This window comes from Gymnoscopelus braueri (assembly GCF_963280865.1).
Source record: "Gymnoscopelus braueri genome assembly, chromosome: 24".
NCBI classification, from domain to species: Eukaryota; Metazoa; Chordata; class Actinopteri; order Myctophiformes; family Myctophidae; genus Gymnoscopelus; species Gymnoscopelus braueri.
In genome coordinates, this window is record NC_137626.1 from 9,613,706 (window position 1) to 9,638,432 (window position 24,727).

The 24,727-nt window shown below is 41.9% G+C and overlaps 2 protein-coding genes across 2 annotated transcripts in view; both read left to right on the plus strand.

Annotated features, from left to right (window-relative positions):
- LOC308080163 (protein downstream neighbor of son homolog) overlaps positions 1 to 16,139 on the plus strand; it is a 34,374-nt gene extending 18,235 nt beyond the window's left edge. Inside the window, exons 6-15 of the mRNA XM_080421940.1 lie at positions 1,092 to 1,201; positions 1,295 to 1,458; positions 2,644 to 2,719; positions 2,852 to 2,954; positions 4,043 to 4,136; positions 8,479 to 8,628; positions 8,779 to 8,977; positions 11,052 to 11,121; positions 13,052 to 13,176; positions 15,687 to 16,139. Coding sequence (XP_080278066.1) covers positions 1,092 to 1,201; positions 1,295 to 1,458; positions 2,644 to 2,719; positions 2,852 to 2,954; positions 4,043 to 4,136; positions 8,479 to 8,628; positions 8,779 to 8,977; positions 11,052 to 11,121; positions 13,052 to 13,176; positions 15,687 to 15,839 — 1,244 coding nt within the window. The 3' untranslated portion in view covers positions 15,840 to 16,139. The remainder of the gene's footprint in view (positions 1 to 1,091; positions 1,202 to 1,294; positions 1,459 to 2,643; positions 2,720 to 2,851; positions 2,955 to 4,042; positions 4,137 to 8,478; positions 8,629 to 8,778; positions 8,978 to 11,051; positions 11,122 to 13,051; positions 13,177 to 15,686) is intronic.
- The window catches only part of LOC308080781 (CD209 antigen-like protein C), a 72,214-nt gene continuing 60,690 nt past the window's right edge, over positions 13,204 to 24,727 (plus strand). The window contains exon 1 of the mRNA XM_080422767.1: positions 13,204 to 14,788. The gene's annotated coding sequence lies outside the window, so the exon portion shown is untranslated. The remainder of the gene's footprint in view (positions 14,789 to 24,727) is intronic.

Sequence of the window (24,727 nt, forward strand, 5' to 3'; positions counted from 1 at the left end):
TGTAAGGGCAGTTCAGTTGCAAATGCAACATTTTGATTGACTGAAGACAGTTCCTCTGTTCATAATTTGGACTGAACTGATATAGTATCTCGGGTTGGGGCGCCGCTTTTGTCAAACTAAAGATGTAGAGAGAGTATCGGTGGTTTCGGAAAGTGACGCCCAGGAATGTGACCATGAGTTTGTATTGAGTTTATATTTGATGAGTTAGGAGTGAGAATGTGTTGTCTCTGACCTTTTTATAGGTATAATTCCTTGAATAATCACACAATTCAAGCTCTCAACCCAAACCTTCCAGAAAATAAGAACTATGACATTGTGTATGTAGATTTGTCTCTGGCACTTATATAGATATAAATCAAAGTGCCAGAGACAAATCTAATCGTGTGTGTGTGTGTGTGTGTGTGTGTGTGTGTGTGTGTGTGTGTGTGTGTGTGTGTAATCATTCAATAATTATACGTGTGTATATCCTGTTTGTGTGCAAGCATTCAATAATTATACGTGTGTAGGTCTCAACTTGACACACCCTGCTCAATCCGATTGCCATGGTGATCCTTTTAAATAATTGGTTTATGTAAGCAACAGATTAGAATACTTCACGCCACAAAAAATAAATGTTGTTCGATTAACAAAGAAAACGTCAAAAGAAAAATTAAATGCCGTCACATCACAAGTTCATAACATCAACCAGTGCTGTTTCAGTTACGTAAAGAAGGTGATGATGACTATGAGCAGTATGTCCTTGATGTGTCAAGTCAGACATATTGTTCTTTGTTAAGGCTGTAATGTTGTGTGTTTTTTCTTGTTTCCTGTTCTCATGTGTCTCTTCCCCCAGATAACCACACTGCCTGCCTTCTTACCAGGGACGATTTAACCCCCCCAGCGTGCTACCCACAACGGGCAGTCAGGTGGGCGCAGCACTCAAACACACTGCTCGGGTTTTAACCAATTAAGACCTGAGACCAATTCTAAAAATGTCTTCTAAATCCTGACAGTTTTCTGAAAAACGTATGTTGCTATATCAGTGGTTCTCAGACTCAATGATTTGGAAGTCTCAATCAAGGACCCCCAAAATTAAATGTATTTGGCCGCAGACCCCCAGCTGCCGTTCTCCTGGGCAGAGCAGCCCAGAGCCCAGGAGGAGGCTGCAGGTCTGACGCAGCAGTGCAGAGCCCAGTACACCACCCTGCCCCACAGCATACAGGTACTGCTACCTCACTGCTGCTCAACCCGTGGGTCACGTGGCATTAACACGAAACACACACAAACCCTCACACTGTCTATCTCTGTATCCCAGGACCCCAGGTCGTGTACGGAGCTGCACTGTGCCTTCCAGCAGAGCCTGGTGTACTGGCAGCATCCCTCCCTGTCCTGGCTCTCGCTGTTCCCTAGGATCAACGCAGAGAGGAGCTTCGCCGGGAAGAGCGCCCCCTGGGCACAGGATGCAGCGCTGCAGCAGAAGTGAATGGTGAGATCCATACTTTTCCCACAGTGCTACGAAATTATATCACACCATTAGTAACTGGCTGTAGCATGTCGTTTCCAGCAGCTACCTCTGTGGCTTGGGTTCCTCCGACACTCAGGGACACGGGTAGATGGTTTAAACACGTTTGTTGTAGAGCAGTGGTAACCGACCGCTCGACCACAGTCGACACGTCGCTCTTCAAATCAGTCATATTTGATCCCAATACACAAATGGTGTATGGGGATCCTTCCTTTGCGCTGAGGAAGGCTCATGCCAAAACACATCCGTCAGTTAAATTTAGTCTAATTGTCTTTGAACCGTGCATCTGGTAAAAGACTGTTTGTGACGAGTGCTCGCATTTCTTTTGTAGTTGCACTGTTACATCAGTTTTGGTCAACACATGTTCTGACAGGGTCATGGTCCTGGACAAAAAAAAACTCTAATAGAGGAATGCTGTGTTATTTAAAACACGCCTCTAGTAGTTTTGCTGTTTAATGTTTTCCTGTATCAATCCTGCAGTGCTGTACATTGATTCTAGAGCCACCATGGATCATTTGTGATAAATGAGTGCATTTGGCGTGTGAAGTTCAACATGTTAAGCTCGTCTTGAATCAGCATTTAGCTAAAAGGTGACATGTGATGATCAGTTCCCATCAGCACGGTCGTGCTGTGAGTTGATAGTGGTTTACCGTGTTGGAATTTATGTGATTTGTGGAGGACAGGAATCTTCCACCTCAAACCACCCCTTGGGAGGCAAAAAAGATCACCCTTCCTTGTGGGAATCAACTAAATCCATCTGGAGAGTTCACAGGGTGATGACTCCAGTCCAGGTGGTGATGAGGTGCTCACAAAGTTAAAACGGGATCATAAATGAAGAGGGGTCCCATTAAAACGGGCAAACTTCAAGCACACTCTAAGCAAGGATTAAGTTAAAAGCCATGTAATAAGTTGACAGGGCTATTACATTCTAAAACAATAAAATGCCACTAGATGCCGACCGGTTTTGACAACACAAGTGTCTTCTTCAGGTCATGGCTATCCATCTGTTTGCCATGTCAACGTGAAGTTTGTTTTACAACTATTGTAGTGATGTATGATTTGCCTGTAAATGTGTGAAACAAGTAGACAACCAACTATCTCTCTCTCTCTTTGTCTCTGTCTGTCTCTCTGTCTGTTTGCAGGTCAGTCAGTCTGTCTTCTCTCTACAGTCTGTTGAAATCTAGAATGTGTCCATACTTCTACCTCTGTTCCTATCAGGTAAGACATTGTGCGTGCGTGCGTGCGTGCGTGCGTGCGTGCGTGCGTGCGTGCGTGCGTGCGTGCGTGCGTGCGTGTGTGGTCAACATTTCTGTGAAGATCGACTTATTTTCTTTTATTCCACTCTGTTAGTTTACAGTGTTGTTCAAGGCAGCAGGTTTCTGTGGATCCAGCAGCATCACTGCACTGATTTCTCCCACCACCAGGGGGCTCAGAGAGGCCATGAAGGCTGATGGTAAGTCTCACCATAGTATGCAAAAGGGAAGGACGCTGGAGCAGCACGGACTATTTAAGCCTTTTATTTATGCAGTGCAAGTAGTAAGAATGACTGACGTTTCGGTCTTTCGACCTTCCTCAGAGTCATGACTAGTTTATGACTCTGAGGAAGGTCGAAAGACCGAAATGTCAGTCATTCTTACTACTTGCACTGCATAAATAAAAGGCTTAAATAGTCCGTGCTGCTCCAGCGTCCTTCCCTTTTGCATCTATTGTCTCTACCCTTGTGACGCACCGGACTGGCCGTTTAAGGCTGAGGCGCAACAGTAGAATCCCTTTGTTCTCACCATAGTATGTACTATGTTCATTCTTATTGATGCTGAGAGTACCATTTTAATACGTTCCTATGGATAAAAGCTAAACGATCAAATCCACAAGTCAGATATTGAGGCCCTGTCCACACGTACATGGGTACTTTTTTTTAAACAGAACTTTTTATATGCATTTGGGTCATTTCATCCACACGGCCAGGGTGAAGATATTACAAATTTTATTTTCTCTGCCATGTCATAGTGTGCACTAGAGTAAAGTTTTTTGCTCGTGATGTCAACTCCTTTGTCTCTTTTGCCTTGAACAGTAGATTGCACATTTTTTGCAAGCCCAGTCATGTCACCAGGAGAGCATTAGAGAGCATTATAAGTGTAAAATGGTGGTAAATTTTAGTCTCGGCTGTCAGCTTGCTGACCCAGTACCACACAGTTGGTGTTAGCCAGACTCTGTAAATGTCCCACCCTACCTACATCTAGCTAGGTTACATTTGGGGGACAAAGTGCAGTGTAACGACAATTTCCTAATAATTACAGCAAAAGCAAATACTCAGGTCAGATTTTGCTCTCTGACTTCAAGGACAATTTGAGATTTCAATGGGTCTTTTATGCCCTTTGCCCTTCTATACTCCTGATGCAGAAAGCACCCAGTCACTGACACAGAATGAATGACAGTATAATCAGACTAGAGGCTGTATCTATCTGTTCCATTATATGAGCGGTCTACCATGTTCAGGTATTGAGTTCAGTCCTTGTATGGTTGTGTGTCCACCTTGTTCAGGCATTGAGTTCAGTCTGCCCCTAGTGGAGGAGAAGAGAAGGAGCAGGGGGCAGCAGGGATCCTCAACGCAACGTGGAGAGGACGATGACACAGAGTAAGACACATTTCATTCATTCTATTCTCCTCCTCTCAGTCACTATCCAGCAGGCGCAAATTTACTGTAGGCACAGTAAGGCTCAGGCCTTACCTGAGTGAAGCTGTGCCTTACTTCACCCATGGGCAGATGTTTTGTGTATTTGATATAAGTAGGCTATCACCCTTCCACTCAAGGCCGACAGGCATGTTGCCGCCGACGGCTGTCCGGTGGATGTCTTGAGTCTTTTGAGTGTCAATGTGTATTCTGAGCTTCTTTTGTGATTAGGTGTGTGAAGGTGTCTGTCCGTCTCCCCATTCACAAACCCCCTTTGCGATGTAATTACACACACAGTATAAACAGCACACAACAAGGTCACTCATTCTTGATTCTTGAAACAACACAGCAATGCCGCTGCCGAAAAAAGACGGCTCCGCTGTCCAGGTGGAAGGACAACGCACCACCACTCACACGGCGCAGTCCCACATTGAGGGAGATAGAAGAGGCACCTGTTGCTGCTTCATAATTCCATTGAATTATGACAGCGTCTGCCTTTTTCCTACCTGGACCTAACACTTTTGGCATGAAAGAACTTTTAAACAACTAGTTCTATGTCAGATAATTTAATTAAAAACATCATTATGAAGTAGAAACACTGTACTTTTGAGTTTAGGTTTGTTGATGTCTCTATGGTTGAGAAAATGTTGTTGCAACTTTCTGATGATACATCTCCTGGTATTGACAATATGGATGGTAAATTTCTCAAGGTGGCAGCTAGAGAATTATCTATTCCTATATGTAATATTTTTAACAGATGTTTGGCCAGTTCTGTGTGTCCTACTCTATGGAAAGAAGCTAAAATAATACCACTGCCAAAAGATAAAAAAGCTGCATTTTCTGGGGCTAATAGTAGGCCTATAAGTCTACTACCGGTGCTCAGTAAAATGTTGGAGAGGATAGTTTTTGATCAAATACAACATTATTTTCTAAATAATGAGTTAATTACTAAATTTAAACATGCATACAGAGCTGGTCACTCAACTAACTCTGCTATTGTGCATATGACTGACAAATGGTTGAATGAATTGGACAATAAGAAAATGGTTGGAACAGTGATGCTAGATTTCAGTGCAGCGTTTGATGTCATTGATCATGAATTGCTAAGATCAAAACTGAAGGCATATGGTTTTTTATCATCAGCTCTCTCTTGGATGGATAGTTATCTGTCCGGGAGGAAGCAAAGAGTATTTTTTAATGGAAGTCTATCTGAGAGTAAGGATGTCATATGTGGAGTCCCTCAGGGTAGTTGTTTAGGCCCACTTTTATTTTCAATTTTTACTAATGATATGCCTTGTGTTTTGGATCAAGCAAATATGGTGATGTATGCGGATGATTCGACCATGTTTAGCGCTGCAACAACGAGCAATACACTAAATAAAGTATTGTTAAATGAATTAAAATTGGTGTCAAATTGGGTAAAAGAAAACAAATTGATCTTGAATGTGTCCAAGACAAAGTGCATTGTCTTGGGCACTAGAAATATGCTGGCTAGGGACTCCCAACTGAGTTTATCTATGGCGGGGACCCCAATACAGCAAGTTAATAAAATAAAGTTACTTGGTGTCACAATTGATGAGCGCTTAACATGGTCGGATCATATTGATTGTATTGTTGTGAAAATGGGGCAGGGTATTGCAGTTACACGCAGATGTTCTCCCTATATTACACCAATAATTAGAAAGGAGGTAACACAGGCATTAGTCCTTTCACATTTAGAGTACTGTATGGTTGTGTGGTCCTCTGCTGCTAAAATGGATATAAGAAAACTCCAGCTAGCACAAAATAGAGCTGCAAGATTAGCACTGTATTGCTCTTTTAGAACTAATGTTACAAGGATGCACCACAGTTTGGCATGGTTAACTGTTGAGGCTAAGTTAACATCAAGTCTAATAAAATTTTCCAGAAATGCAATTATTGAGGGGAAGCCAGATTTCTTCAGAGATCAATTACTTAATGCAGGTCTAAAACATAGATATCAAACAAGACAGGTAAGCTCAGGGTATTTGGAACTTCCAAAGTCAGAAGTACTTAAAAAAAAACAGTTATTTATAGAGCCACCCAACAATGGAACTCATTATCCGCAAATATTAAACAAATCAGAGCAAATATATATTCAAAAAATCTATTAAACAGATATTAATGAGAGAGATCACACAATTAGAATGATCAATATGTTTTTGTACATGATGTTTAACCAATGTTCCTGTAGTGTCTATATCATGGGCATTTAATGTAGCTTAGTTTTGGACTGACGAGTGTCAGTTGTTGTTTGTATGTATATTGTATGTTGTTTTATGTTGTGATGTTTTATGTGGACCCCAGGAAGACTAGCGACCGCGGCAGCGGAAGCTAATGGGGATCCGAATAAAGAACTAGAAAAAGTGCTCCTCGGAGCACAGGTCTCCGCCAGGTCAGGTAGGTTATTGTGGGGCAGCAATGTTCGGAATTAGCCAATCAGGATGGAATATGAAAAATTGGATGGAACCATCTTGATCACTTGACTATATGTGTACCGATTTGCATGATGTTTGAATTTGTAGGAGTAATATAAAAAAGAAAAGTGTTGCAAAATTGGCCTCCTGGTGGCGCTATAATAGGGCAATGTTAAAAGGGTGGCATTTGTTCTTCAATGTAGTGCGAATGTGCGTGCAAAGTGTCGCAATCGGACGCTGCATTCATGATTTGTGGCATTTTGTTCAAAACGGGCCACTCCTGCAAACTTTAGATGTCAATGTTAGCCAATCAGGATGGAATATGAAAATTTTAAAAGATCCATCGTGATCACATCATCGTGATCACATGACTATAGAGATCAAGTGTACCGATGTGCGTGAAATTTGGAGAAATTCTGAAGGCTTAATATCAAAGAATGTGTTTTACATAAGTCGGCCTCCTGGTGGCGCTATGAAAGGCAAATGTGAAAAATGCAGGTCAGTTGTTTTTCCTTGGCCTCTAGGGAGTGTGCGTGCAAAGTTTCATGCAGATCGGTGCAGTTATAGTTAAAAACATAAATCGTCCATTTATAGCGCCACCATGAGGCTGATTTGAACATTTTCAAGTGGCATTTCTTCCTCGGCCTAGTGGGAATGTGCGTGTGAAATCTCACGGAAATCGCAAGCTGCGTTCATGATTTGAGGCATTTTGTTGAAAACGGAGCAATCCTGCAAACTTTGGAAGCCAACCTTAGCCAATCAGGATGAAATATGGAAAATTGGACAGATCCGTGTTGATCACATGACTATAGAGATACTGTGTACTGATTTGCGTGATGTTTGGATAAAATCTGTAGGAGTACTGTCAAGAAGTGTGTTTTGCAAAAAGCGGCCTCCTGGTGGCGCTATAAAAGGCTAATTTGAAAAATTTGGGGCAGAGGTTCTGCTCTGGCATCCAGGGAGTGTGTGTGCACAGTTTCGTTGCGATCAAGCCAACGGTGCCGGAGATTAGCTGTACACAAAATGACAGAATGACGGACACACGGACGGACACACACACACACACACACGGACGGACAGGGGGCAAAACATACTCTCTCGCCATGCCTTTCGGCCTGGCGGAGACAATAAAGAATAAAGGGTCCATCCATGTGATTTGAATGGGATCGTAATCGCTGAAATTAAACAACAGGCGTGGTTAATTGATAACATCAAATAGAGAATAGCCTAGATCAGGAATGAACTCCCCACAATAATGGAGTAGACTAGTAGACAGCTATCCTGCGAACATTTTTCCAATTGCGATTTGTCAATTGTGATTGAAAGACAGTTGGACTGACAGCTTGCACTGCCTTGCCACCCCCCCCCTTTCTGGCAGGCCTACCATGATGTTTCCAGGCCTTCCCCTGTCCCCACAAAGACATTCTGTATCCGCCACTGATATCCAGTGTACATTTCCACCTTTTTATAGACATTCTACTCCTGCGGGGTGCATGGCTGGGTGCAGATCAGGCCTGTGATTACAATGATTATAAATGCCTGTTGTATTGTATGTGCACCTTATTTCCTCCCATGTCCTTTATATGTAATATGCTTTATACATTCTTTTCTTTTTCATTTTTAATTTTTTATTTAATTTTACTTTTATGCAGTCCAATGTCGAGGATTTTTCTTTGCTGATGAAAAACTAAATAACGTTTAAGTTCAAAATAAATAAATATATATATATATATAGAGACATTCTACTGACCTACAGTAAACTCCAGATTAGTCATTTTGAGACTTGACTTCTATCAGAATGAGATTAAAACACTGTAGAAGAAGCTGTATTTATAGGTGTTATTTGTGTTTCTTGTTTTTCCAACTTCCAGGCTCTTCAAGTCAAAAGAGGTGGAAGACTGCGCTGCCAACGAGGAAGAGGACAACGCCGATGAAGATGACATGGAGAGCTGTTTCTCCTGGCTGGAGGAGATGGGCATCCAGGACAAGATAAAGAAACCAGACAGCATCTCCATTCAGCTGTATCCTTCACCAACCATGTCACCAGTCCAGCGTTTGACCATGTTGTGTCCATAATCCACGTCTCTGTCCTCCATAATCCTCCATAATCTCTGTGATGTGTGACTAGTTGAGCGTGTAGAAGTCCTTGACCGTGCCGTTCTCCTCTCTAGCCGTAAAGAACATAGCTCTGTGTGTGTGGACCACAAGCCTGAGTCTGTGGTGCAGGTGGAGGGAGCTCACACCTTCACCCTCATCAACTTCCTCATCAACTGTAAGAGCCTGGTGGCGGCGGCCGGCTCCCAGGCTGGCCTCCCCCCCACTCTGCTGGCCCCCACTGCCTTCAGAGGGGCCACCATGCACACACTGAAGGTAATGGGCCCTCACACACACTACGCTACAAATGTTTGAGTTACAATAAGTAAGCCTAGCTTTGCAGAGGCATGTGGCCCATAGGGCAGGAGCCTATCTCCTGTTTCTGTAGCGTGAAGCAGCTTGATGTACAAGCACAGACCCTGTACATGACGCTAGTAGGGACTTACCCCCACTCCAACCCATGATGCTGTTATGGAGGGAGACATTGGGTCCCATTTTTATAGTCTTTAGTATGGCCCAGCTGGGGATCGAACCCTGACCTCCCAATCTTAGGGCGGACTCTCTAACCACAAGACCACTGATCTGGGAGTATCACCATACCTCTGTCTAACCTGAACTCAAGCCCACTTCTGACACTAAACCTGATAGGACAGGAGTCGATCAGAATAAATCATTATCTGTCTTTATGGCGTGGCTTTGAAATCGGATGGTCGTCTGGCGTCTATAAGTGGGTCTGTCTGTATGTCTGTCCGGAGCTAATCTTGCAAACTGCTGGATGAAAAATTTAATAATGGCTCTCTGATGTTTCTCCAAAACTACAGTAATCTGCCATGTCCACAAAATCAAGCCCGCCACAATCCCTGCAATCAGAACCACAAGTACAAGGTCACATTCAATCCGGAATATCTTGTGGAGTTTCAGCTACTATGCATCCCAGTTCCCAGATATATATAGCTTCTATGGATTTGTAATGTAAGGAATTTGTAATTTGTAAGGAAATGTAAATATGGCAACTAATTTAGATGTAGGCCTACGTAGGTTTATGGTTTCCCAAGGACTATAGCCGTTTCACTCATGATACAATTTCTCTTTCATAACAGATACATGCGCCAGATAATCCCCTACAACAAAACGTTTCAGTCATTCAGTCCGACTTCACTGTAGCCTATAGTAGCCTTTTCATAAATGATATTTGTACTTAGGCTGTCGTGAAAGTTTATAATATTTAGAGAAATTAAGTTTCAAATACAAAAGTAGTAGTAGTTGTGAATTAGCAAACTGGACAGTTAGACTGAATGTTGCCTTTATCCTCATCTTGCGCTAATGCACGCAACTGTTTCACCAGGTTTTATTTTTGTTGTTTCTCATAAGCGTGCATCCATCCGTAGCCTTGAATTCTGTGCACTGACTGCGCTCGCCTGGTGTGGGCGGGGCCCCCCCGCCACTGCGAGTCGATAGGAAAACGCTGTTCGCTTCATAAACAGGATGTTTTTCCAGATGTTACTATAGGTGTGGTTTCCTGTAAAGCATGGGTTGAGTGAATATACAAAGGAAAAATGTTAAAACTCAAATTGTCCACTAGGTGGCTCTCTAACACCACACAATAGGTGTAGAATCATTATACAAGTGCCAAAACTCATAACTGTCATTACACAAAATAGGAATATATTTCTTAATACAGTCAGGCAAAAATAATAGCAGTGAACCTCAATGCTGCACAGTAATATGGGCCTAAACTATGGATGATACTGGATATAGTGCAGTCTGCTCAGTGCACATGAACACTCAGCATTGCTAGTTGGCAAGAGCAACCATGAGGCGAGGCCACTACCAGTTTGTACTTGCTATAGCTCTCATGAGGTGAATGAACTACATATGAATGGTGAATATACTATAGCAACACTACTTGTAATAGATTGAGCTTGGGGGGTGTAACGTTTCACATATTCGTACTGAACCCATTTTGGTACAGGGTGTTCGGTTCAAGTGTGTACCTCATTAATGCAAAAAAACACAATAGCCTTGTTTTGCGAGTGGAATTCAAAACCGCATGCCCACGTGAACATCCTGTTCAGCAGCTGAACAGGAAAATCCTCTGTGTTGAATGGAGAACTGATCTACAAGCCAACAACGTTGTGGCTTGCAGTGAGAGCTCCACTGCTCCGAGCATCTCAAAGCCAGCAGCTGTACCCGGCAGGAGAGCTCACAGGCAGGGAGGAGAAGTACAGAGTACGCTATGCTGGTGTGAATTCAGCATCAGACTTTCACAGGAATAGAGCTGCAAACTCACCCATATACAATCCATTGTACCTGTTACAGTGAGTCTGAATCTCTCTCTCTCTCTCTCTAGGCTCGTAGTGTAAATGTGAAGACCCAGGTGCGTTCTACCTACCAGGATGTGTGCAGTCTGGAGATCACAGGTACAGATCTATGTAATGTTGACATAATAATCAGAACCTGTCCGACCGGTTTTCATGCACATTAAAGGATCTACACCATGAATTTAAAAAAAATATTTGATATTTAATATCATATGGTGTATGTCCCTCAAACCTTTTTCAAAAGGTTTGAGCCTAAATCATCACTCAGATATACTCATCCCAAGTCAATTGTCTCTGGCTTATACAGCACTTTCAGCTGCAATACCAAAACGTCCTCTTGGGCAGGGGGGGGCTACTGAGCAATTCTGTCTGTTAATAAAACAAATTATAAAAAAAAATGATTTAAAAAAAAATGGAAACATTCTGCATAAAAAGAAGCATCTAAGAAAAATACAAAATCGAAAAAAAACACTTTGAACATTTTTGAACAATTCCACCAAGTGTTTGAGGTGCCTGTTTCACCCACTTCCGGGGGGCGGAGCCAAAATCCGAGCCCGAAGTATTTGTTCGTAGACCCCCACTTAGGGGGGGTAGAAAATGTTTCGGAGCGATTCGGGCACTTTTCATTTAACATTGGGTTTGCTATCATTAATGTTTGTGATGTCAGAAACATTGCCATTCTGAGATCGCCTGTTCAGACACGCCCATTCTGGAAATCCATGAAATGAGAAGGAATGACTGAATTTAAAAGGTACAAGAGACACTGGGGACCCCAAAAAATGATTTTCATGGTGTAGACCCTTTAAACAACCAGCCGAATAATAATAAATACAAAATCAGTCACTGTAATTTTCCGAACCCGTTCCACCAACCTGCAAAGGGGGGAAAAAAAAAAACAGCCACGGGCTCAGACACAAGGCTCTTGTCACATGCATCAAACCTCTGAAAACACATGACATTGCTTTCAATATCCCAGAAGTCCTGTTGCATACATTCTTCTTTAGGAAATGGATCCTGCATAAATGTCCTTTATGGCCACGTGACTCTCGTAGGTGACAGCAGAACACGGTTGTGCTTTGGAAAAGTAGACCAGACAGGCTGTTGGTATTCATTATATTTGCCGTGAGGGTACACTAGAGTCATATGAAGTACATTTACCCGCAGGTATCCGATTGAACAGCACCATCAGTAACCTGCGTTTGACTCTGCTCTTTATTGCTGGAACTGAACACACACGTCCTGCCTTGGAATAATAAGGCACATTTTGTACCCCTGGACTTTGACCATTCTCTAAAATGTCTGTTTACAGTTATTCTAGGATGCACTCATTGCACTGGACGACAGCCATTTTGAACTGTACCACTAATAAAGTTGCTTGAATTCAGGCATCAAAATGGTTACTCATTGACATGTGACCACTAGATGGCAGTCGGATAAAAAGTTGTTGCTGTTAAATGGAGCAAAAATAAACCGTTTTATACAGTCAGTCAGAGGTGTTTACAAATTGATCTTATCCATCCATCTGATGAGTGTCAGTTATCAAGTGTTCTACTTATAATTATTCTACAATACAATTTACAATGTAGGTATTTAGCAGACGCTCTTAATCCAGAGCGATTTACAGTCACAAGGTAAACATGAGGTAATACATCAAACGCATAAACATAGTAATCTAGGATCATAGGTAAACCAAGAACGTAACATGAGTCGAAACAGTAAAATTTCTAAAGAAATAATATTTTGTACATTGAAACTATACAAACTATAGGATGCCAGGATTGCATAAGCCTGCAAGTTCGTCAACACTAGGGCAATAAGTAGGTCAATCTGAGATTGTAATGAAACCAGGTTTCATTACAAACTGTTTCTATTCACTTCCTATGTTCACTGAACTGCTCCGTTGAGTTTGTGACCGTGTCCTGGTGGCTGATCTAATGAGCGTACCATGTAGACACACAACAACTCATTATGTCACAGGTTTGAATCCCTCTGTCTCTCTCTCTCTCATGTTGTTCTTCCATGTGTTCAGGTCCCATCCTTCCATCTTGTCTTCATGTCATCACCCGTCTGCTGACATCTGCACAGAGAGGAGGCTTCTCAGCAGCTCTCTACACACACACACCCACCGCTGTCATGAACACACACACTCAACAGGTGAGCAACACACACTGCAATCACACACACACCTCCAATGAACGGGCTAGTCACACACACACACACAGACTAGAACAACAAGGAATTAGCATTGGTACTAAGGTTGGGCGATTGGACGAATATATCGGCAGTCGGCGATTGGATAAATCCAATCGTTGAATGTTTTTATTAGGCAATATTTGTTTTGGACAATATTTGTCATTTTATTTATCAAAATAAATGTATCCTAATGGTCTGCCGCCTTGAGAATTAAACTCTTCAAATATAGCCAAATTAAATGTAAAGGTAACGTAATACAAAGCCTGCGCGAAATGTTAATCAATTTGGGCCATTCTAATAATGATTGATGATGATGAAGGCACGCTCTTGTTGCGCTTATTATATGACGAGTCTGTGCTACAAAACTCAGTCCCCTCCCCGGTAGGTAGGTAAGCTACTGAATGAAGCGGAGGAGAGCAGGAAAGAGGGAATAGCTTTTACTTTCCTAGTTGTCTGTTTATCAGCTACTGTACGTTTGATGATAGCTGTATATATATTTTTATATAAAAACTAAATTGAAACTCCAGCTCTAGTTGCTGCAAATCCTCTCTGTGCATTTGCAAGCTTGATGACGCAGGAACACATGTCCCCCGGTCTCACAAGATCCAGCACTTGATTCTTAACTTTTACTGTCAAGTCTGGATATTAAAACTAGTGTTAGCTTATGTTTATATCACCAGTCTATCAATGCGATTTGAAATGTGAATTATCACCCGCCCGGGCGAGTGATATATCCCGCAGCAGACGTTTTATTATTTGTCTGAATATAATAAAGTAAACTTGGATGGGTGTGTTTCGCCACATCGTTGCTGCAAACAAAGGTAGGCTTCTCTGCTTCAACTTCACTTTATCTCCTAGCCTGTGATCTTAGCTTAGTCCTAAAAGAATATCCTATGGCAGTTATATGTTTTACAATTATTTCTTGTCTAAACAAGTTTTGGTCAGTGAGAGAGTGAGATTGGTGCATGTAATGGCAGCACAAATAGTCATGTCGTCTCATCTCGATTTATTCATTGACAGCACGCAGTCGCGTTACTATAGTAACCCGACACTGCACGTGTTACAGCCGAATGTATACTCCGTCGTACGACAGGGTCGTGCGCTGAAAATAGCAGATCTGCAAGTTCACAACGCGCTAGTAGATCTGCTATTTTTGCCACGTGACCCGCTATACGGCGAAGTATAACTCGAGCTTAAAGGACTGGGGAGCTGTTCTCACATTGTTGCTTTTCTAGCGCGAATATATCGCCAATCGGTGATCGTTGGGCCGACGATGGCTGATAGGAATATTTTGGCATATCGCCCAACCTTAATTGGCACGTTGTCATGAGGCACTGAGACATGACCCCAAACTATCCAAACAGAAGTGTCGTGAATTGGTACAAAAAACTATACAGAGACGTCTTTTCTTTGGATTCTGGAGAGTTGGTCCGGGTCTGTCAACTTTCTCCATCACCATGGTAACCAGAGAAGCAGATGCCATCTCCTTAAATGAGGTGTGACGCCTGCCCACAGTCACAGTCCCTCTCAGTAACCTAATGAACCCGGGGCAATCCATGCCCGAAATGAGAGGGTACGTAAGGCCAGAGAGCTCTATGCTTTTCCCCACCAAAATATTGTTTTATGGTCACCAAAGGATACTCATGAATATCACTGTGCTGTGCATGCACCTTAGCTTTACCTGATGAGCCTCCAATAAAGCCTCTGGACAAACCAAGCGCTGGTGGATCATGGTCTGCATACAGTCCATGTGCATCAGAGCTTGGTGTGTAGGCCTACTCCCTTGCATACGTACAGTACCAGCATGTAGTATGCTGCAGTACCCCTTCTGGACCAGGAGAGTGCGCAGTGAAGCCTGCTGGTATAGGCTCTGCTAACTCTTCAGATAGCAGAGGTAACAGGCGCATGGCCTTCAGCTCTTCTGTCCATCCACACCACATTGTTGTGGACTTAAAAGACCTGCATGGTCTTCGGTGGTCATTTTTTCAGTGTGCAGGTTAAATAGGATGCCAAAGCTCTCTGCTACTGCGCTCTGATCAGACAGACAGACACTGCTAGAACACACAATAAATAGTATATACAGTATAACCTGCCCCTGTGACATCATTACCTGATCTGCTGCAGACACCCTGCCTCCCCCACTCACAGATGGCATCTAGACCATACCCCGCTGCCACAGACATCCCAACTTAAAATTACTGTACAGAATTACTGACACATCAGACAGACCTGACACTATCTACTGGCTAGTTGAACCTCTAGCATTGCAACAAAATGCTAACAAGCTTCAAGTGAACATTTCTCAGTAACTATAGAGATGATTTCATGGTTTTCAGCTATTTGACGAGAACGATATCAAAACCAAATATACAAACCTGAACTATTACTTTATAAACTTTATTGATATTTGATTTGGAATAACATAAAGCAACAGTAAAACATTTGTGACACTCTTGTGTGTGTGTCTCCAGTGTGACAGTGGTACAGTAAGTGGTACAGTAGATGTGTGTGGGTGTGGTCTCCATCCAGACTCCATCAAACAGCTGCAGCAGTCGTCCAGTCTGGGGAAGAGTGCTCTGAGACATCTACACATGGACATCTACAACTACACCTGGGACACCTGATACTGTGTGTGTGTCTGTGTGTGTGTCTGTGTGTTGCGTGATGAAAAATATGTTATTTGGTGCTTTATGTTGGACTTTGATGCACCTGCTGTGACATTTCAATAGATCAGACATGGTAACAAATGCCATACTAAATAATATTTGTAGATGATTTGGAAATATATTTTTACCTTTTTTAGTTTTATTTATTTTAAAATATTTTTTTAATGTTTTTTTCTTCTTAATTTTTAGGCAGAAACACTTTTCTGTGAGTGCTTTTGTTTGAATGTGCAACATTTGATGGAATTAAATTGTGTGGGTTCCAAATTGTGTTTGAACTCTTCAATGGTGTTTTTACATTGGTTATAATATGTACAGGATCATCATGTACAGTGAGGTGTTAATTATTGCAAAATAAAACCCAACAGGGTGACACAGGACTGATGTATAATGTTACATCCAATCTTTATTTTAAAATAGATGTATTAGCTTCTGCTCAGTGCTTCCATAGCAACATAAACAGAGTCAGACTCAGAACTGTGGTCTCTGATATGAAGTTTCAGCAGCAATTTCTGTAAAATCGTACAATAGTCTAGAGTTTTCAGTCAAATGTCATGCATTCACAGTATTAACAAACGTAATAACCTTTTTGCATTCTGCAGCAATGAAACTCTGTGCACGGTGGTCAATGTGTGATCACAATATGAATATGACATTCTGAAATGTCCTCTGCTGCCTCTGTGAACATCCTGTTGTGTGTGTGTGTGCGTGCCAGTAGCCCATGAGCAAAGGGGGCTGAGTGCTTCATCAACAGAATGCATGGGGTCTACCGGCACAAAGGACTGACTGTCGCTCAGTCTATTCTCAGAATGCTTTACAGGTTATTGTTAAACCATAATTATTAAGAATTTGCTATGTGTCGGGTTCATTCTAAGGGGCCACATTTAAGCACACAGACGAGCATCCTGTTTCCAGTTGACGAGTTGTTGCTCTGTGTCTGGGGATGTTGTGTCTAAATGTAGCTTCATTAGGCCTGGAAGTGCACTGTGAGTATTCAAAGTCACTAAACTACCACATCACTCACTCAGGGATTTTGTTTCCTGACACTTTCTAGCTGTAGCAACTACAAAGGTCACCATAGACCATATTCACACGGCGGCCATATTGGAATTTAACATTGAAAGTGCCACCCGTTGCCGTGGAAACGGGGTGGCATTTCATTGACTTAATAGCAACATGGCTGCCGTGTGAATATGGTCTATGGTATTAACCCAAACACTGAATTTCATTTTTCTTCTAACTATGCCGATGCACGCTTTGGACACTATTCAAAACACGTACACTCCGCTGTAACAATGTAATTGTCAATTAACATCATACATTGATAGTCATCAGTATTCTGTACAATACCACAGTGTCACCACTATTATGAACTTTTCATAATTGTCTCCGCCAGGCCGAAGGCCTGTACAGAAACGTCTTTTCTTGGAACACTGGAGAGAGTTGGTCATCACAACAAACTGGGCCATGGTCCGTCAACTTTCTCCATCACCATGGTAACCAGAGAAGCAGATGCCATCTCCTTAAATGAGTGTGACGCACCCCCACAGTCACAGTCCCTCTCAGTAACCTAATGAACCCTGGGCCAATCTATGCCAGAAATGAGAGCTCTACACTTTTTCCCACAAATATTGTTTTATGGTCACCAAAGGATACTCATGAATATCACTGTGCTGTGCATGCACCTTAGCTTTACCTGATGAGCCTCCAATAAAGCGTCTGGACACAAACCAAGTGCTGGTGGATCATGGTCTGCATACAGTCCATGTCCATCAGAGCTTGGTGTGTAGGCCTACTCCCTTGCATACGTACCAGTATACTATGTAGTATGCTGCAGTACCCCTTCTGGACCAGGAGGAGGGCCTGTGAAGCTGGGAGTGCCTCATGGCCTTCAGCTCTTACATCCATCCACACCACATTGCTGTGGACTTAAAGACCTTTCAGTGGTCATTGTGTCAGTATGCAGGTTAAATAGGAAGCCAAAGCTCTCTGCTACTGCGCTCTGATCCAGAACCTCAGCCTCAGTACAACAGACAGACACGGCAATACAATGTTTGCTGCTTTCTTATGTAATATTTGACAATTTGGTAACCCTGTATACACTTATTCTCTATGTTTGTTTGTTTTTTCACTGTTGAGTGCGAAAACAATGTTGCACATTAAGCTAATCATCTGTGGACCCCCCCCCCCATCCCACACTTTAAATTACTATACAGAATTACTGACATAGCAGACAAACCTGACAATATCTACTGGCTAGCTGACCCCATTCATTTCCACTTCAGCTTCAAGTGGATATGTTTCAGTAGCTATAGAGATCATTTCATGGTTTTCAACTATTTGACAATGTGGTGTGCAATATCAAAACCAAATATAAAACCCTGAACTATTACTTTATAAACTTTATTGATCTTTGATTGGTAATAACGTTGAGATAAAGCAAATGCAAAGCAAACACCTGCTGTGACATTTCAATAGACTAGAAATGGTAACAAATGCCATACTAAATATTTTTAGATGGTTTGGAAATTAGTTTTACCTATTTTTGTATTTGTTTAAAAAATATATATATTATTATTTTTTTAAGGCAGAAACACTTCTCTGTGAGTGATTTTGTTACTTTTTGCAACATTTGCTGGAATTACATTGTGTGAGTTCCAAGTTGTGTTTGAACTCTTCAATGATGTTTTCACATTGGTTATAATATCTACAGGATCATATACAGTGATTATTGCAAAATAAACCCCAACAGGGTGACATAGGACCGATGTGATATTTTACACCAATTATTTATTTTAAAATGGAGGTATTAGTTTCTGCTCAGTGCTTCCATAGCAACATAAACAGTCAGAGCTGTGGTCTCTGAGATGAAGTTTCCCAATGCATGCAACAGTCTGATCCAACAGGTTTCATACAAACATTTACATTTTTAATGAACGCTACAGGCCAAAATATCACATTTCAGAGATGTCATGCCTCCTTGACAAATAATCCCCTTTGACAAATGTGAAGACAGAACAGATTGTGTTCCCCAGTCAACTGAAAGACATGAACATTTAACAACAACACAACAATCTTATGTTAGTGCTAACTCACACAACACAGGCTTGATCACTGGGGCACATTAAAAAGAGGATGCCATTCATTGTTAGAAAAACTAATTAATACATTTAAGTAATTTCATATTGTATTAGGTACAAATTACAATGGTGGAGGCTTTATGAGTGTAATTTGAAGGATTTAGTGTTTGTTTGAGCGTTAATGAAATGTGAAGCTGTGTCTCGAGCACACAGTGTACAGGCCAATATTTATCTAGCTCATGTGTTGTGTGTCATCCTCAACACACTGCGTTGTGGAACATGGATGTCAGTTTATCCATTTCCTTTTATCTCAAAGTGTAAACAGATGGAGGTGCTGCTCTCAGCTCAGTGCACACATCAAAGCAAAGGTCACATCAGGACACGTTATGTAGAATAAAATAGCCTAATGTATGTTCAGTATTTCAAAATCATTAAAAAAAAAATTGAGAGTTTGAGAAACATTCATAGCCTCCACAGTGTGTTGTATTTTAACATTCTTCACGGTTCTAAACAAGTGTTTTGTTTTTCCTTAGGCCTGTATTTACAGTCAGTGTCAGATGGGGCCAGTGACCAGGAGACCTTTACTACCTACCAGGGGCCCATTGTTAATGTACTGTGAGTACAAAGTCTGACCACTAGGGTCCCTGTGTCACTGGTAACACAGTGACTGGTAAAACAGTACTGAGAACTTGGCCTCAAATGCACTATAGCTCACTTCCTGAAAAGCTCTGTTCAGGCAGTTCAGTTGCAAATGCAACATTTTGATTGGCTGAAGACAGTTCCTCTTCACTGGGCTGAACTGCATGAGGAAACGAAACAGGCAGCGTTCCCCCATAGACTGACACAGACAGGAGTGGCTGCTATAGCATCTCGGGTTGGGGCGCCGCTTCCGTCTAAGTAAAGATGTAGAGAGAGTAGCGGTGGTGTTGGAAAGTGACGCCCAGGAATGTGACCATGAGTTTGTATTGAGTTTGTATTTGATGAGTTAGGAGTTTTAAATCCCTAAATAGTGCCAACTAACAATTAATCACACAATTCAAGCTCTTCCAGTCCTTCTAGAAAATGGGAACTACAATATTATTTATGTAGATTTGTCTTGTCTCTATCACTTGATATAAATCATTCAAATGATGCGGATGAGATGTGTGTGTGTGTATATACTGTTTGTGTGCAAGCATTCAATAATTATTGTGTGCATGCGTGTGTGCGTATGATGTGTCAAGTCAGCCATATTGTTCTTTGCTAGGGCTGTGGTGTTGTGTGTTTTTTCTTGTTTCCTGTTCTCATGTGCCTGTCCTCCAAATAACCACACTGCCTGCTTTCTTACAGCAGTGAGTGACTCATTGAAATGAACTAGTGGTCATGTTTTTAATCTCTCATGCACTTCTCTTAATACATCCATGTCTGCATTACAGATGAGGTAGTTTCTGGTAAATACTCTGTTGATGCACCGTCACCATGTTTATACACAATATTTTTATCCATGTGTACAACATAAACAGATGTTTAAATATGCTCTATTTTACATTGAGCACAATACTGAACTTAATTGAAATCTGTATTAAAAAAATACTTTACATATACAATCATGCAGGTTGGTTTCAAGAATTTTGAAATGTATTTAAATTAATATGTATTCAGCAACTATTTCTGTAAAATCATACAATAGACTAGCATTTTCAGTCAAATGTCATGCATTCACTGTATTAACAAACTTAATAACCTTTTTGCATTCTGCAGCAATGAAACTCTCTGTGCACTGTGGTCAATGTGTTATGACAATTTCCCTTGCTACCCCTGTGAACATCCTGTTTTGTCTCTGTGTGTGTGTGTGTGTGTGTGTGTGTGTGTGTGTGTGTGTGTGTGTGTGTGTGTGTGTGTGTGTGTGTGTGTGTGTGTGTGTGTGTGTGTGTGTGTGTGTGTGTGTGTGTGTGTGGCCCATGAGCAAAGAGGGGAGAGTGCGTGAATAGTCATCCAAGGACAACAGAATGCATGGGGACGTACATGGGTTGTGTACCTAAATGTCTACCGGCACAAAGTACTGACTGTGTCCCTCAGTCTATTCTCAGTATACTTTACAGATTATCGTTAAGAAATATGTATTAATAATTTGCTATGTTTGAGGACGCATTTAAGCTAATCATCTGTGGACCCCCCCAAAAAATATTATTTTACAGTCAGTGTCAGATGGAGCCAGTGACCAGGAGACCTTTACTACCTACCAGGGGCCCAATGTTAATGTACTGTAAGTACAACATCTGACCACTAGGGTCCCCATGTCACTGGCAACACAGTCTCACTTGGAACTCATCAAATATGGCAGCTTGGTCACATGACCAGGCGTCACCAATGACCTCTAGTCACTGGTGTGTTTTGATGCTGGCCCAGCGGTGACGCAATCCACTTCTATAGAAAATCCACAACATCATCATCTACACACCCTTAGTAGTACAATATTCAAATAACCACAGTGTTCTATATTGAAACACCCATGGTAGTGTAATATAATTCATTATGTATATTGAGTCAATTAATTCAGCATTTTTGTCAGTAGCCTATTATAGTTGTTGCAAGTCTCACTTATTAACACAAACATGTTTTGGGTGTTCCTGCCTGCAGGGCGTGCAGGCATTGAGTGCCTATGAGATCATATCACTGAACTAAGTTAAACTAAACGGCACTGAGGGAGAACTTGGCCTCAAATGCACTATAGCTCTCTTCCTGAAAAGCTCTGTTCAGGCAGTTCAGTTGCAAATGCAACATTTTGATTGGCTGAAGACAGTTCCTCATTGTTGTTCATTGGACTGAACTGCATGAGGAAACAGGCAGCGTTCCCCATAGACTGACCCAGGCAGGAGTGGCTGCTATAGCATCTCTGGTTGGGGCGCCGCTTCCGTCCAAGTAAAGATGTAGAGAGAGTATCGGTGGTGTTTGAAAGTGACGCCCAGGAATGTGACCATGAGTTTGTATTGAGTTTGTATTTGATGAGTTAGGAGTGAGAATGTGTTGTCTCTGACCTTATATATAAAAATCCCTGAATAGTGCCAACTAGTAACAAATAATCACATAATTCAAGCTCTTCCAGTCCTTCTAGAAAATGGGAACTACAATATTATTTATGTAGATTTGTCTCTATCGCTTGATATTCAAATGATGTGGATCAGATGTGTGTGTATACTGTTTGTGTGCAAGCATTCAATAATTAAATGTGTGTGTGTGTGTGTGTGTGTGCATGCGTGTGTGCATGCTTGTGTGCGTGTGATGTGTCAGCCATATAGGGCTGTGGTATTGTATGTTTTTTCTTTTTTCCTGTTCTCATGTGTCTCTCCTCCAGTTAACCACACTGCCTGCCTTCTTACAGTTGCAGTGAGTGACTCATTGAAATGAATGGGCAGCCATGTTTTTAATCTCTCATGCACTTCTCTTAATACATCCATGTCTGCGTCACAGATGAGGTCGTTACTGGTACATATTCTGTTGGTTTACCGTCACCATGTTTATACACAATATTTTTTATCCATGTGTCCAACATAAACAGATGTTTAAATATGCTCTATTTTACATTGAGCACAATACTGGACTTAATTGAAATCTGTATTATTAATTTCTACTTAAAATCATGCAGGTAGGTTTCAAGAATTTTGAAATGGATTTAAATTAATATGAATTCAGCAACTTCTGTAAAAGTGTACAATAATCTACAGCTTTCAGTCAAGTGTCATGTATTCACAGTACTCTCCTGTGTCTCTCCCCCAGATAACCACCCTGCCCCCCCCCCCTCCTTACAGCTGCACTGAGTGATTCACTGAAATGAATGGACGGCCATGTTTTTACCTCTCATACAGAATGTTGAGGCAGATTCTGCTGGTGCACCGTCACCATGTTTTACACAATATATTTGATCCTTGTGCACAAAACAGATGTTTAAAGATGCTCTGTTTTGCATTGAGCACAATGTGCTGCGTGAGGATAAATTTTAAATATACAAAAATAAACTTTACAGATAAAAGCATGCACACAAAGTAGCTTTCAAGAATGTTGAAATATTATGTTTTCAGCAGCAATTTCTGTAAAATCATACAATAGACCAGCATTTTCAGTAAAGTTTCATGCAATGTATTAACAAACTTAATAACAATTTTGCATTCTGCATGAAACTCTGTGCACTGTGGTCAATGTGTGATCACAATATGAGTATGACATTCTGACATTTCCTTTGCTGCCCCTGTGAACATGTGTGTGTGTGTGTGTGTGTGTGTGTGTGTGTGTGTGTGTGTGTGTGTGTGTGTGTAATAGGCATCCAATCATCTACTTAGTGCTTCCTGTGGTGGGCGGCTGTGAGTGGAGGCAGAATTGTGCGTACAGGCAGAGGGAGGGGGCAAGAGTTTGGGGGGGTTGGGCAATTGGGACATCTGATGTGTGTCTGGGGGGGGGGGGTGCAGTGGTGGTAGGTAGGCGTGTTTGAACGGGGACGCCAGGGGCAGCGTTGCCAGGCTCTGGGGGACTGGGAGATCAAAACTTAATAAAAAACGGTTCATCTCATTGGCCCGTTCCAGGGTTCACTCTGACTCAGAGCTAGACTGTTTGTAGCCTGTGATCCTTTATCAACCCCTCCCACACTAGAGTTCATTGGACTCTGGAGTTACTGTCCTGAAGCTTGACCTCCAGTTTGTCCCTGTAGGAGTCATTGGCCTTTTTCATTGACCTCGACCTCAGTGTGTAGTATGCCATGAAAACGCTCTTCATCCTGTTCAACAGGGCTATGATGATGATGATGTTCATCCAGGGTTGTAGTTGGAGAAGCCAAGTTGCCGGTAGAGCACATGGAGAGTGGCCGGTAGAGTGGCCGGATGGGAACCACAAGATTCCCAGTTCGATCCCGGGCTCCCCAGAGTTAGTGTCGAAGTGTCCTTGAGCAAGACACTGAACCCGTAATTGCACCCGATGAGCAGGTTGGTGCCTTGCATGGTGCCATCGGTGTGTGAATGGGTGAATTCACCCTATCCATGTAAAGCGCTTTGGACAAAAGCGCTATATAAATGCACCATTTCCAAAACGATGCACTCCAAACATCTCATTTTGCATTATGCAGTCAGTGTTGAAAGTCACTGTGAAAAGTCACACATTTAATATGGACAATGTTTGTTCTGAACCTTTCCTCTGCTGCTCAAACCCTGTGATCATCCTGTTCTCTCTCTCTCTCTCTCTCTCTCTCTCTCTCTCTGTGTATCTCTATCTCTCTCTCTCTCTGTGTGTGTGTGTCTCTCTCTCTCTCTCTCTCTCTCTCTCTCTCTCTCTCTCTCTCTCTCTCTCTCTCTCTCTCTCTCTCTCTCTCTCTCTCTCTCTCTCTCTTGTGTTTGTGTGTGAGAGAGAGAGTACGTGTTTGTATTCTTGTTGTGAATTGCATTGTCTCTCCTGTTGCAGTATAAAAATATCAGTCAGAATTAAATCATAAAACTGAACAAGTGTATATTTTGGTCAGTTCAGTATAATTCCTTGATGTGAAAAATTCAACCTTTACAGTCTTGTTTTTTGTCTCTCGCAGTTGCTGCACAACTAGTAGCTGTACTCAGTTGCAGGACAGCTCTAGAACAATGAGAATGCCTCTCAGAGTGGTTACTCTGTGTCTGGGGATGGTGTATCTAAATGCTGCTGGTTGTGGCCTTCATTAGGCCTGGAAGTGCACTGTGAGTATTCAAAGTCACTAAACTAACACATCACTCACTCAGGGATTTTGTTTCCTGACACTTTCTAGCTGTAGCAACTACA